The sequence below is a fragment of the Leuciscus leuciscus genome, assembly GCF_965113295.1.
Source record: "Leuciscus leuciscus genome assembly, chromosome: 7".
NCBI classification, from domain to species: Eukaryota; Metazoa; Chordata; class Actinopteri; order Cypriniformes; family Leuciscidae; genus Leuciscus; species Leuciscus leuciscus.
In genome coordinates, this window is record NC_138731.1 from 33,457,713 (window position 1) to 33,472,062 (window position 14,350).

At 34.4% G+C, this 14,350-nt stretch overlaps 1 protein-coding gene across 1 annotated transcript; it reads right to left on the reverse strand.

The window, feature by feature from the left end:
- Window positions 1-269: 269 nt before the first annotated feature.
- On the reverse strand, window positions 270-10,281 carry crlf2 (cytokine receptor like factor 2). Its single transcript, XM_082174521.1, has 6 exons — window positions 9,635-10,281; window positions 7,588-7,763; window positions 7,225-7,387; window positions 5,255-5,357; window positions 5,085-5,163; window positions 270-2,299 (listed from the first exon to the last, which is right to left on the reverse strand). The coding sequence occupies exons 1-6, from the start codon at window positions 9,768-9,770 to the stop codon at window positions 2,075-2,077; spliced, it is 882 nt and encodes a 293-aa protein (XP_082030647.1). The 5' UTR covers window positions 9,771-10,281; the 3' UTR covers window positions 270-2,074.
- Window positions 10,282-14,350: the final 4,069 nt, after the last annotated feature.

The window sequence follows — 14,350 nt, forward strand, 5'->3', positions numbered from 1 at the left end:
TTTTTTTTACTTGCAAGGTAATTCCCCACCACTCCATCTAAAAGATAATTTCTATCGAATCGTAGGTTTATCGTACAGTTGTTCACAGGGGAGTCTTGTTCGGTCTTGTACAAGACCAGGCCTCAATCACATCCTTCCCCCGGCAGTGGGTTTGCATATCAAAAACAGATAGCGATATAAAATATAATAAAATACAAATACAGATATTACATACAAAAGTAAAAAGCACAAACACTGTTATTTTTGAGCAAATCTTTACACAGTGAATTAAAACAATGAAAGTTTAATTTATAGTAATTTGATTTAAACAACAACAAAAAAGACAAAATCAAGTGTCTTTCTGTGGGTATTGTGTCAAATGCAAGTACAGTAGGGTCTAACCATCCACCATCTGAAACCATGTGTAATACTTTTATTTTGCACCCTTATCAGCATAGCAATTTGAGTGAAAAAGAAATGAATAACAATTTTTTTATTATTTTTTTATGTCCTTATATTTTGCATTACTGACAACAGCACTCAAGCTGCATGAAAGTTTGTGAAAAAACTTAAAGATGATGTGCTTTAAAATGTTCCAAATAGCATCTTGTGCTTAAATGGAAGCTTGAAATCTGACCTTTGGTACAACGGAATCCCATGATTGTGACAAATTTGTTTGATCAATGACCTAGAAAACTGCCAAGTACTGAATATTTCTGTTTTATTATTATATGTCCTTTCAAAGTATTTCAAAAACTTTCTTTCTAGGTTTAATAATAATCACTTTTATTTTTCTTGTTTTTTGGTGTTTTTTTTATATATATATATTTGTTCTTTTGCAATTTATGTACCTATTTATTCTCTTTTTTTCTCTCTTCTTTTTCATCGTCTCTCAACAACCTCACCATTTCTCTGATAATTTACTTTTCTTCCTATTTTCCTATCATCTTTGATCATTACTATTGCTATTGCTATTTATATTGTATATTTAATTAGCATTGTTCTACATATATATATTTGGAAAGCTATAAAAGAGATATACACATGCTCAACACAATTTTACACACACACTTCACATAATTACACGTACATCCTACTTTCTGTTTTATGTGTTTTGTATTGATGGTATCATCTAACTGTGTCTTATGTTCTGCTTTAATAATAATTTTTTTATTTTTTTTTATTGTGTTGTCTCATACTTTAGGATCCGACTGTACATATGTGCCTCATTCATACAGCCAATACTATTACTCTGTACAAAAATAACGCTGGTTAATATTTATAAGCTGCAACAGGTATGACCGGAACAGTGTATATTAATTTTTTTTACTTATCCACCTGTGTGCTGTTCACTTTTGCTTCTATCTCTTAATGATTATTTGCTCATTCTCACTCACCCACTTTCCAGTTCATCAATCACAACAGATCGGAGTGTGTGGCTGCTGCCCTGGCTTTGTTACGCCATCACACTGAAACTCCACATCTATTATGCAGTTTCACATTAATCTTTTAAATCAGTCTTCAAATTAACGTACATCCTCCCTTAAGAGAGGGCTGTGATGCTGTGAAGAGTGTGTTGGCTTTGATATGTTTCAACTCTTTAACACTTCAGGATAGTCAGAGTGCCCTCCATTGTCCAATTATTGCATTGCACTCAAATTGTTTGTTACAGATATGCTTGAATGATGTTCTTTGCTCTAGCTTGTTTTAACCACAATCCTGATCACAGACTTTACCAATGGGATCTATAATACCTAGAGAAAAATATCCATTAGCATTCATCTCAAACGCGCTTGTTTGGCTTTGCCCTGGAAATAAGCGGCATAAAAGACTTTAGTTGCATCAGAATAGATGGCTAATTTTGAATGGCTGTCAATGGAGAAAGATGCTTTTTGTAACTACATCACATTGTGTAGTTACAGGATCTACCAGCGGGGGCTAACAAGGCCATTCTAAGCTTTCAAACTGTGATGACCACAAACTTGAGACAAGTTTTGTCTCTAGATAGCAATAAAGATCAACTCATGAAGTTTGTAATGTTTTACACCAATCATTCTGAAAAGCAGTCAATATGATTTCAGTCACTCTCAGTGGTTTAGAGGGTAATATACCCCAATACCATCTGAGAGTATTGTGGTTCTGTCTTTTCACCAGATGTTTCAGAGGAGTAGATGCAGTACATGTTGTCATGTTGCTCAGAGCTGGTGTCGATGGGCTGTATTACCAAAGTTTGATGTTGCTCTTCCGTTTCGTTCTTCTCAATAATCTCAATATCTGTCGTTGTGCACTCATCATTCAACTGCATAAGGTTCCCCCAAACCTTAAAATGGAAATAACAAGATTTTTTAGAATAGGCAAAATTATTTAATTATAGCTGTCCAATCATAACGTCAATCTATACATTCATGAAAATAAAGGATCCATTTTTGGTTCCCCAAAGAACCTTTCAGTGAACACTTCTTAAAGGAACCGTTCACCCAAAAATGAAAATGATCCCATAATTTACTCACCCTCAAGCTATCCTAGGTGTGCACTAACATTTTTTAATGTTTTTAAAAGAAGTATCTTCTGCTCACCAAGGCTGCATTTATTTGATATAATTATTATTTGTAATATTGTGAAATATTATGACAATTTCAAATGACTGTTTTCTATTTTAATTTATTTTAAACTGTAATTTATTCCTGTGATCAAAGCTGAATTTTCAGCATCATTACTCCAGTCTTCAGTGTCACAAGATCCTTCAGAAATCATTCTAATATGATGATTTGATGCTCAAGAAATATTAATTATTATTATCAATGTTGAAAACAGTTGTGTAATTTTTTTTTCAAAATTCTTTGATGAATAGAAAGTTCAAAAGAACAGCATTTATTTAAAATAGAATATTTTCTAACATTATAAATGTCTTTACTGTCACTTTTGATCAGTTTAACTCATCCTTGATGAATAAAAGTATTGATTTATTTTATTTCTTTCCCCCAAAAATAAAATTAAAATTCTTACTGACCCCAAACTTTTGAACGGTAGTGTTTAATGTTACAAAAGCTGTAGATTTCAGATAAATGCTGTTCTTTTGAACTTTCTATTCATCATAGCATCATTAAATAAAAATGTAAATAACTGTTTTCAACATTGATAATAATCATAAATGTTTCTTGAGCATCAAATCATCATATTAGAATGATTTCTGAAGGATCATGTGACACTGAAGACTGGAGTAATGATGCTGAAAATTCAGCTTTGATCACAGGAATAAATTACAGTTTAAAATATATTAAAATAGAAAACAGTCATTTGAAATTGTCATAATATTTCACAATATTACTTTTTTTTTTTATCAAATAAATGCAGCCTTGGTGAGCAGAAGATACTTCTTTTAAAAACATAAAAAATCTTACTGACCCCAAACTTTTGAACAGTAGTGTATATGAATTAAATAATATCCTGGCTCTTCCCAGCTTTGTAATGGCATTGAATAGTGCCCGAGTTTTTGAAAGCTCCAAAAAGTGCATCAATCCATCATAAAAGTTATCCATACGACTCCAGTGGGTTAATAAATGCTTTCTGAAGGGAAGCGATGGGTTTTTGCAAAGGCCGTACGAGTGTTCACAAGAGAGTTGAGCTCCGGCGGAAGGGTGACCTCTGACCCAACGTAGGACGAGGCTCCTTTTCTCTTATATTAAACTTCTAATTCTCTTCTAATTCTCTAATTCTTTCTTCTGTGGTTCCGCGTTCATCAATTCTTATGAGCTTACGCTACGCCTATGTCATTCGTCCTACATCTTACGTCAGGTCAGAGGTCACTCTTCTGCCGGAACCCGACTCTCTCGTGAACATGCGTACAGCCGTTGTCGGAAGCCAGTGATTATAGTTTATAAAGTTTTAAATATGGATATATTCTCTGTAGAAGGCATTTATTAACCCACTGGAGTCTTTTGGATTACTTTAATCGTGGGTCGATGCATTTTTTGGAGCTTCAAAAACTCGGGCACTATTCAGTGCCATTAAAGCTGGGAAGAGCCAGGATATGATTTAATACAACTCTAATTGTGTTCAGCTGAAAGAAGAAAGTCATACACATCTATGATGGCTTGAGGGTGAGTAATAGGATCATTTTAAATTTCCTTTACAAGAATAATTTTTTTCTAAGTGTGAAGAACATTTTAATAATCTAAAGAACCTTTTTCCACAAGGATGGACATTTTGGTTCCATGAATGTTAAAGGTTCTTCATGGAACTATAGATAATAAAAAAACTTTATTTTTAAGAGTGGGCCAATCCAGAAGGCTAATTTGTCATTAGTTCCTTCAGTAATTTCCATTGGGTTTGCCAAATTTAAATTCAAGGCGTGTGTGGCCAAGGTTTTTGTATATTTACATACACAATTGTTCCAATTATCAATAAACAGTGTTCTTTTATCAGATAAAAGTCATGGTTTAAGCCCAATTGACATTATATGTAAACAGTTTTACTAGTGTTCTGACATTATTCAATGTGTACATGCCTGTTTACATTTATGTGAAATACTGGTAAAACTAGTATTTTTAAATATTTAAAAGTTTAACCTCAGGTTTTAAAAAAATAATTGATTTTTGATAGCTATCAGTGTTTTGTTGTACATGTAAAAACACTCTCTGAGAAACTTTGAAATTTTGTTCTACAATATAAATCACATTCCTCAATTATGAATGTTGAAAAATTGCTAACAAGTTGCTGCAGAAGCATTACAACTACCACAAGCATATGTCTATATGCTTAATCAAAGTAGCAACTTATCAACTTAAGAATCATTTTTAAAGCACAGAATGGTGTTGTAATTCACATTTCAGCAATAATTGTGTGTAATCTATGCTGTACAGTTTTTTTTTTAAAGTTTGCTAATGTTAACACAAACTGTAATATATTGATAAATCACAAATCGCTATTTAAAAAAAAAACCTTGAAGGAACCTGTGGCTTGAAAATGCAAATTCTCTTCTTGCAGTAAGAACTACAAACATCTTCAAATGCATTCTGTCAGATTAATGCTTTTTATATTTGCATGGCCTTACCTGAGACTGATCAATGTCCAGATTAATGCTTTTTATATTTGCATGGCCTTACCTGAGACTGATCAATGTCCATGATTTCATTTTTGAAGTGTTTGAGATCTGGTACTTTAGGTAGGATCAGTTTTCTAATTCTTTCAAGACAAAAGAATAGCATCAGAATTCAGGCATTCAGTAAAAATTGTTTGGATAAATTATAATAACCAAAGTATCAGTAATACTCACCCCAGTTGAATCAGGAGATAAACAAGAAGTAGGCCAATCAGTGGCAGCACAATTATCAAAATATAAACCCATATGCTGGCAGGTGATTCTACCACACAAGCATCTGTGAACAAAATGTTTAGTTTATTTCTATCTGAAGGCTATTTCATGCAAACTATATGGAGGGATGTGGGAAAATGGGTTTTTGTTATTGGGAAAGGTTTGGGAACTGTTGTGGAGGAGGGATGTGGTATATGTATGTATGTATGTGTGTATATATAGTATGTACAGTTGCAATAAAAATCATTTATGCCCTATTACAAATCATATTGGCCAAATTTACTGAATTTCAGCTATTTGCATGAACAAATCAAACAAAAGCAATTGAAATAGCTTAACAAATGTTTCAACTAGTTTCCCCAAATTCAACTGAAAATGCAACTTTTAATGACTTCTGCAGTCTCAAAATTATTTGAATTGAATCCCTCACAACAGCACTAATCTGCAAAACAGGTGTTGTCTCAAGCACACCTGATGCAACTAATCAAGGGCTTTAGTAGTTGCACCAGGTGTGCTTGAGCTAGAACACATGAAATATCTGAACTGGCTAGGCTAGTATGATAGTATGTTTGTATGTTGTAGTTGATAGTATGTTTGACTGCATGTTAGAAATATGGCTAAGTCAAAAGAATGGTCCAAAAAGTGAATAGAAGATATCACCTTCATATAGCGAAGGCACTAAATGTTCCGAAGCATAGTTCGCAAGTTCAAAGTTAAAGGAACAGTGGTTACACTTCCTGGATAGGGCAGAAAAAGGAAACTATCAATGGGTGCAACCAGATTTCTGAGAAGGCAAGTTCAGAAAATCCCTTGAGTGACTGAAAAAGACCTGCAGCAAGACTTGGTGGAAACAGGCACTGAGGTTTCAGCTTGCACAGTATAAGGCGCGTACTAAACGCATGCGGTTTCCATGCCAGAACTCCATGATGTACACCACTACTGACCCAAAAGCACAAGAAAAGTCTGTTCCAATTTTCTCAAAATCATAGCCACATAAGTTTTGGGATTCTGTTCTGTGGAGCGATTAAACAAAGCTGGAACTTTTCGGCCCTATGGATCAGCGGTATGTCTGGAGGAAGAAGAATGAAGCATATGCTGAAAAGAACACTCTGCCTACAGTTAAGCATGGTGGTGGCTCTGTGATGCTCTGGGGCTGCTTTGCATTCTCTGGCACTGGAAACCTGCAGCATGTGGAAGGCAATATGGATTAATTAAAGTATCAGGAAATCCTAGGAGAAAACATCATGCCATCAGTAAGGAAGCTGAAGCTTGGGCATTATCTTCCAACAGGACAATGATCCCAAGCATACCTCAAATGCCACCAAGGCTTGTTTGCAGAAGAAGTCCTGGAAGATTCTACAGTGGCCATCACAGTTACCTGACTTGAACCCTATAGAAAATCTCTGGTAGGATTTGAAGAAGGCAGTTTCAGCACACAAACCCAAGAATATTACTGAACTGGAGGTCATTGCTCGTGAGGAATGGGCTAAGATTCCTCAGAAACGCTGCCAGAAGCTGGTGTCTGGTTATACAATACATCTCGTTTGCAGCAGGTCATAACAGCAAAAGGGTGTTCTACTAAGTACTGAAGATGCTTGCCATAAGGGGGTTGAATAATTTTGAGACTACAGAAGTCATTAAAGGTTGCATTTTCATTTGAATTTGGGGAAACCAATAGAAACATTTGTTATGTTGAGCTATTTCAATTACTTTTCTTTCTTTTTTTTTTCATTACAAACAGCTGAAAGTCTGTACATTTTGCCAATAAATCTGATTTGCAATGGGTGTTGAACGAAAGTATGGGCTAATAAAGAGATGTAAAAAGAACCATAAATATTGCTATGGCTAATGACCATTTAATTCATATTTATCAAACTAGGCTCTGGTCTTGAACCTGAACACGTGGTTTTTCAAAGACAAAGAGACGGTACCTTTATTGTTTCCCCAACTTTGCACTTTTGTCCAGTTGCTCCAGTCCATTTCCACACACTTTAACCTCATTCTTATTCTGAAATCGTAATTCATCTTTATGCTGAGGGAGGACAGGGGCAAATTATACTCAACACGTTCTTGTGTATCAATCCTCTGACTTCTCTGAATATAAGAAAATACAAAGCATACTGTAAGATTCTCCAACTTCACTTTGAATAGCATGTGTCATTTTATATCAGATTTATGAGCATTTTTTCAGTCATACTGTATCAAGCATAATATGCAAGTCTAGTTGCCTCAGTTCTATGCTCAAAGTGAGCATTACTGAATTTCAAATGTGTAAGTCTGTGAGTGTTCAATACCTTCCAGTCGTTGACACATTGGCTCTTGTATTGCACTTCAGTTGAATAACATCTGGGACTTATTCCTGGGTTTGGTATCCTCCATGTTACATTAATACCATGTGATGTATTACTAATCTTAAAAACAATCTGGTCCGGGTTAATCTCTTCCATGGCTTTATGGGGTGGATTTATTTCTACAAAATTCCACAGAATTTGAAAAATCAACTTGCATGTTAATGTGTTTATTAAATATTTTTGCTTATTACACAGCTCTCTGAAATATTTGATTCTGATTGGTCAATCTCGGCATTCAGTGGTATGAAATTTCTAGATAATGACCGTTGTTGTTAGCTGCACTGAATAACAGACCGCTCATCTGGGTAATTCCTTTCATGCTTGTTTCTCATTGCCATCTTGTGTGTCACTTATCAATTGTATTTAAAATGAAATCGGAGGACTTCAGTATGTCCTGATCACAATGTCTGGGTTTATTTTGCGATAACAACCGGCTAGATGTACATTATCTCTTTATACAACATGGCTCTGTTGAATACGTGATTCTGATTGGTCAGTCGTGTCATCCAGTTTTCCTAATATTCACCGCTGTCCATGACAACGCTGTATAGCAGAAAGCTCATCCGCAACTAACTGAATCCAGTGCTACTTTCATGTCTCTCGTATCACACCATAAACTAATTTTTGTTTCATACAAATGCAAGTGCCACCATTTTGTCTCTGTTATCAATTGTAGTGATTGACCTGAGGACTTCAGTATTAATATTAGCCTGCTATATCATCGTCTCGTTGATAGGTCGATTGCTTTGTATATTGCAACACACTCTCATGGCAATTCATAACTATTTAGCATTTTGAAAAATCTGGTACTATAATTCGTAGGAATTTCTCATTCATACATGTTTGTACAAAGTGTTTAAGCTTCACTGACGGTTAAGTTTAGGGGTGGACCTTGAATCACATCGTTCAAATTCATATGGAATCACTACCACAGAATCGTTTTTTTTTTCTCATGAGTTTGTACATTGCAATGGACATAGTAGTACAGCTAAAACTATAAACTATAATTTGATCTCAAATAAAAAAAAAATTATGTCCACGTATTTATTTATTTGGTGAGTATTGTACTTAGTGAAAATAGGTATATTTACTATAGTTATAACTGTTAAATCTAAATGATGTTTGAAACTTTGTATTGCACTTCTCGTGTTATTGACTCCTTCAGATGAATTAATGTTTAGTTAAAAAAAAAAAAAACAGAAAATTCTGAGAAAGTCCACATATTCTGTTGAGCCTACAATATGAGTAACAGCTTTAAAATTAACTGAATGAATAACATTATTGCGAAAACATGTTTTTTTTTTTTTATGTAATGAATGTGTTCTGAGGTGAGTCTTTGTCAGGTATACAGGATACCAGCTCATCTAAACGCCTCCCCTTCCTCAGGCCTTTTGATGTGGGTCTCCACACAGCTCATGCACTGTGATGCACCGCCACTTAACAGCAAACTTATCATTATAATCAGAAGTTTGTCTAAATGTATACTGGCAAGAATGTGCGTCACAAGCTCCATTCCTAAACATTTAACCTGTGACCTTTTACACATTTGTGATGAGAATAACCATGCTTCTGTGGGAGTTATTCTCATAATACTTTGCCTAATACTTTGCCTCTTCAGCTACAAACTTCTCTAACAGCTCTTCATAGATAAATATGTCATGTCAAGTCACCTTTATTTATATAGCGCTTTTTACAATAAAGATTGTTTCAAAGCAGCTTTACAGTGATAACGGGAAAATAATGCAACAAAGTTTGTTTCTGCTGTATAGAAGATCTAGAAGAAAATAGCATCATAGTCCAGTTTAAGTAAGTTAAGTGATGGGTCATTCTTGTTGTATAAAAGTTATTAATTTAAAACATATGTCATATGAAAATAACAATGTGTAAACAAGTCTCAGTTGAATCAAAAGTTACATTAACCAATAAATATTGAATGTTTGTTCTGTTAATTCCTAGGGGTAAAAGAACTAAAGATTAAAGAAGAACTCACCACCATTCTCATCATCATGATCATCATCATGATCATCATCATCATCATCATCATCATCTTCAGCAGCAGCAGCACTGGACTTTGAAACAAAGAGCAAGGCAAGGACTATCAGGAGATACACACTCCAGTTGTTCATGATATGTTCCTCTCTCAGTTACTTATCAATGAAGAAGTCTCAGTCTTTACAGCACAGATGAACAGGTGACACAAGTTATACCTGAATCACTAAACCCTGCTGTTCCTCCACTCATTTCCTTCCCGTTCTCTCCCCCTCACTTCTTACTCATAGGTCTAGTGTGAGAGAGGGTTCTGATTTGTAACTCTCTCACATCACTAGTTTTGTTTTAAAGTCTTTCTTATTATTCAGTTCACATTTATTTCTTGGGACTCTGGTAGATTCTTAGTAAATTTTTTGTTGGTGATTTCACCCAGTTATAGGGGAAACTTTTTAAGTTCTTTTGATGTTATAAAACACTTTCATGATATGTAAAAAATATCAATGTACTGATGTTTACTGATGTAAGAACCCAGGGCTTTACTTCAGGTAATGGATGATAGATTAATATAAGAATTTAAGCACCAAATAACCATAAAAAAATAAATAATAATAATAAAAAAATAAATAATAATAATCAAGTCAGTCAAAACTGGTTATTGATAGGAAGATGTTTCTTTGCTGAAATCGAATGCAAAAAAAAAAAAAAAAAACTTTAACAAGCCTTTATTTTTTTTAGTGTAGAGCCTATTATAAGAACCTGCAAATTAAGACATTATTCATTTATTATTGGTGTCAATTTTCGTGTGTTAGAAATTAATTGCCACTTTCTTTTCTTCTTTTTATTTGATTTATTAACTGTATTTTCATAAATGTGGCCAAGTTGTGAAATATATGTTGAATATTTTCCCCAACAGTTTTAGCTCTCAATATGATTATCTGGTATTTTCTCACTGTATAGAATTCACTTATCTCACCACAAGATCAGATGTAGCTACTTAGAACCTGAGGGAGGAAGTAAACAAGGGTCAGACACATAAATAATCAGGCTAATACACCAACTTTACTGAATGTTTTTCTTTTACTTTTGTGTGATATTTAAAACTTACCACAATGCTTACTAGTCTTCTACAATTAGCAATCACAAAATCCTACCACCAGATGTTGTGACTGTGCCACAAATAATAAAAATGATGTTATGTTATGAGTAATTTTTCCAATTTTATATACCGTAACTGTTAGTCACATATTTGTCCCATTAACCAAACCTTACAAGCAGCTTGATAATAATATGTGTTCCAACCACAGAAGACAATCAAATACATGCAACAAAGACCATTTCTTTCTCATGCATTGTACATATCATATATAAATGACCACACAAAAGCAGATGCAAGAGTCTTGCGTGCGAACAGTCACATGTATGAGCCTGGAGCTGGTTTTCTTTTTTTCTTGGTAATAGATAATGATCGTGTTTTTGCACCTAGATGTTCATTACATATTTCAAAGTCAAAGGGAAATGAGCTGGTGTTTATTTACCCTCTTGTCATGAAAACATTTTTTTTTTTTTTTATGTCCCAGTGCATTTACAGTATGTCTATTGAGTTATTTTGTCTTTTTATTCCAATTAACCTGCAGGTTATGTTTAAACATTCCATTAATATCTCAAAAAAACATGCTTAACATTTAAGAATCAGTTGACTTTTCCTAATTGTATGCAAACTGATTCTAAACAAGATCTTAACTTGATAACATGCACTAATCATGAAAATGTTACTCGGGGTCTCATTATATATAAGAATTTTCACATGATATGGTTTTCTAATTTTCTGACTTTGTTTTTATTTGTTCACTTATTTATTTGTATTTCTCTACTATGTTTTTGCTGTGGTAAGTTTGTGAATATTGTTTTTTAAAGCTGCAGTCCGTAACTTTTTTGGGTTAAAGATTATCCAAAATAATTTTTTGAGCAAGTACATAACCAGCCAGTGTTCAACACTCTCTGCTTGCCGTAGCTCAATTCAAAATGGTAAGCTTGTAATAATGTTTTTAATTCCACCAGTGGTTCTGGTGGATTTCCGCGGGAAATTTCGAGCATGTCTTTGCATCATTACGTCACATCTGTAAACATAAAGAAGGAGTCTCGGCTAGTAGGCTATATTGCGTGTGAGGATGTTGGTGGTGGAGATTTATAGCCTTTTCTCACAGCACCTGATATAATTAAACTTACCAATTTGATGGCGGATTCAGAAAGGTTCAAACGACAATCACCAGTGACAACTGGAGATTGACCTGTTGTAAAATGCAAAAGATTTCGGACTTCGGAGTGGCTACTACAGAAAAAGAGTCTGGAACCGGCCCATGCGAAAACAAGGATAAATATCGGAAGGGCATTAAATGCAGTCACGCAATGCTGGTGTTGTTAACATTAACAATTTGAGAACAAAGTATAATTTGCACGGTTTGACGTGAAATGATAAGCGATCGTTAGATTTAATCGCTCGATTTACTGCAATGCTTTAATTTCCCTTAGTTGGTCAGAACAAAAGTGGATGTTACTTACTTATTCAGATGACATTTGCCGAGGCACAACCCACGTAAAGTTGATAATTCCGCGAATAACTGCAATCGCAGATTTCGAACAGAGATGGCAACAAAGAGGAAAAACTACAGACTGCAGCTTTAATAATGTTTCTATGTGTTAAAAAATAATTATGTACATTTCTGAGAAGTGCATACAGTGCTAGAAATTGTCAACCTATTGGGTTATGAACATTAAAAAAAGAGGGCAAAATCAGAATAATTTGGCAAATTACAAATTCTTTTCTCATCTTTTTTACATGAAAATTCTTGAGGTCTCTGAGATTACAAACAAAGACAGTGAAATCTCTCAATAAATATATATATATGACGATAGTTTTCAAAGATCCACTGCATCCCACTGTTTTTTCAAGATCTCTGCTTGTAATAGAGATTAATGAGACTTGTGCTCAGCATTATTTATAAAACGTTGAATGACACTGACCACACCAACCTTGTCATTTCAATTGTGCCACAGAGAGGGATGGAACGCCGGTCTGGAGATGTCAAGGCAGAGAGTGAAGGGGAAAAGAGAGAGTCGACTGAAAAGATGAGGATAAATCTTTGAGCAGCACTCGATTACGTCTGGGCTGTGGAGCGGTTCTCCCCCTCTGGGAAGGGCTGCGTGTCTGCAGAGAAACCGAGCTAAGACGAGACCTGTCAGGAACAAAGAGCGAAATTCCAATGATATGTTTAGCTAAAAGGGTGAGAGAAAAGTGAATCAAAGCAGTGCACGATCAAAGAAACGCTTCAGTAAAGTCAACTTGGCCGCCAAGAGACCAGCAGGGGATGCATATGATTTATAGGTTGTTCTTCAGAACCTTCTGATGTTGAACAATTGATTGTTATTGTTGCTAGAGAGAAGAAGAGAGAGACGTGGGACTGAGGTGGAGGGTCACCTATTTGCGCTTCAAAAGTGGAGCTTTGTGATGTGCGACAGCCGTCAAACACTGGAACGACACCAGTGGTCTTAAACAGAGGCACTGGAACATGTCAGGGCCAATAAGCCACCGCAACAAACGGCGGGAAAGAAAGCGACAGTTCTTGTTTTTTTTTGCTTTGACCACTGACTTACTTACAATCAAACAAACAGCTGTTGAAAGTCAACATGACTGCGCGTGATGATCAATGTCTGTTTGTTTGTTTGAGGCAAGGGCACCGTAAAGGTCGACAAAAAGGGTCAATGTCAGGGATGTGGAGTAGCTAGTTGTGCTTCAAGAGTTTTGACTAAGTTTTAACTGAGTTTTACAAAACATTCTAAGTGCATTCACATTCAAAAACCTGTCAAATTAGTTCACATTAATTGTTATTAAAATTGAATGTTATCAGGTTTGGTCATCACTTACATTTTGCAGTGTACAAGACAACAGTAGCTGAGCAAAAACATGTTTATCGCAAGCTAACCACACTAACCACTAGTTCCTTTATGGAACTAAATGTATTATAGAACTTTCTCCATATCTCAGAGCATTATCAGCCTGACTCAAGCATTATAAAAAAAAAGTAAGTGCATGCTTCTTTTTTTTTCTTTCTATCTCTGCATCTTTTTTTTATTTATTTTTTATGGGAGGACATTATTTGCTTTCTGATGCTGAAATGACCTAGGCTACATTTACTTTTATGGTCATTACAGGCCTTAGTAAATCAACAGATTGATGAATAATAATAATAATAATAATAATAACATTTATCAGAATCATTAACAATTATAATCTCTATAGCATAGTCTACAATGTAGTTCTTTAAAATATAGATCTAGATTTAAATAATCTATATTTTATTGTATATTTGATATTGTTTTTAATTGGATTTTAATTGTATATTTTTATATTTTATTTTTTAGTTCTGCAGTTTTTTTCCCCCCACAAATAAAATGTAGAACCCTATTATTATTCTAAAATGTGTATAAACAAATTTACTGATAGTAAAAATCAGGGTTTTCCCAAATCCAGGGAGTTCGGCAGGGTTCGTGAGTTGATGAAAAACTAGTGATAATTAAATTGTAAAAAAATGTAAAAATTTTTTTTTAAATTTAAGCACTCAAAAAATAAATAAATATATATATATATGTAATGAAAAATAAAACCGTTTTCCTGCATGTCATGTGACCGTTAACTAACATCACAAAACTGTCAACATGT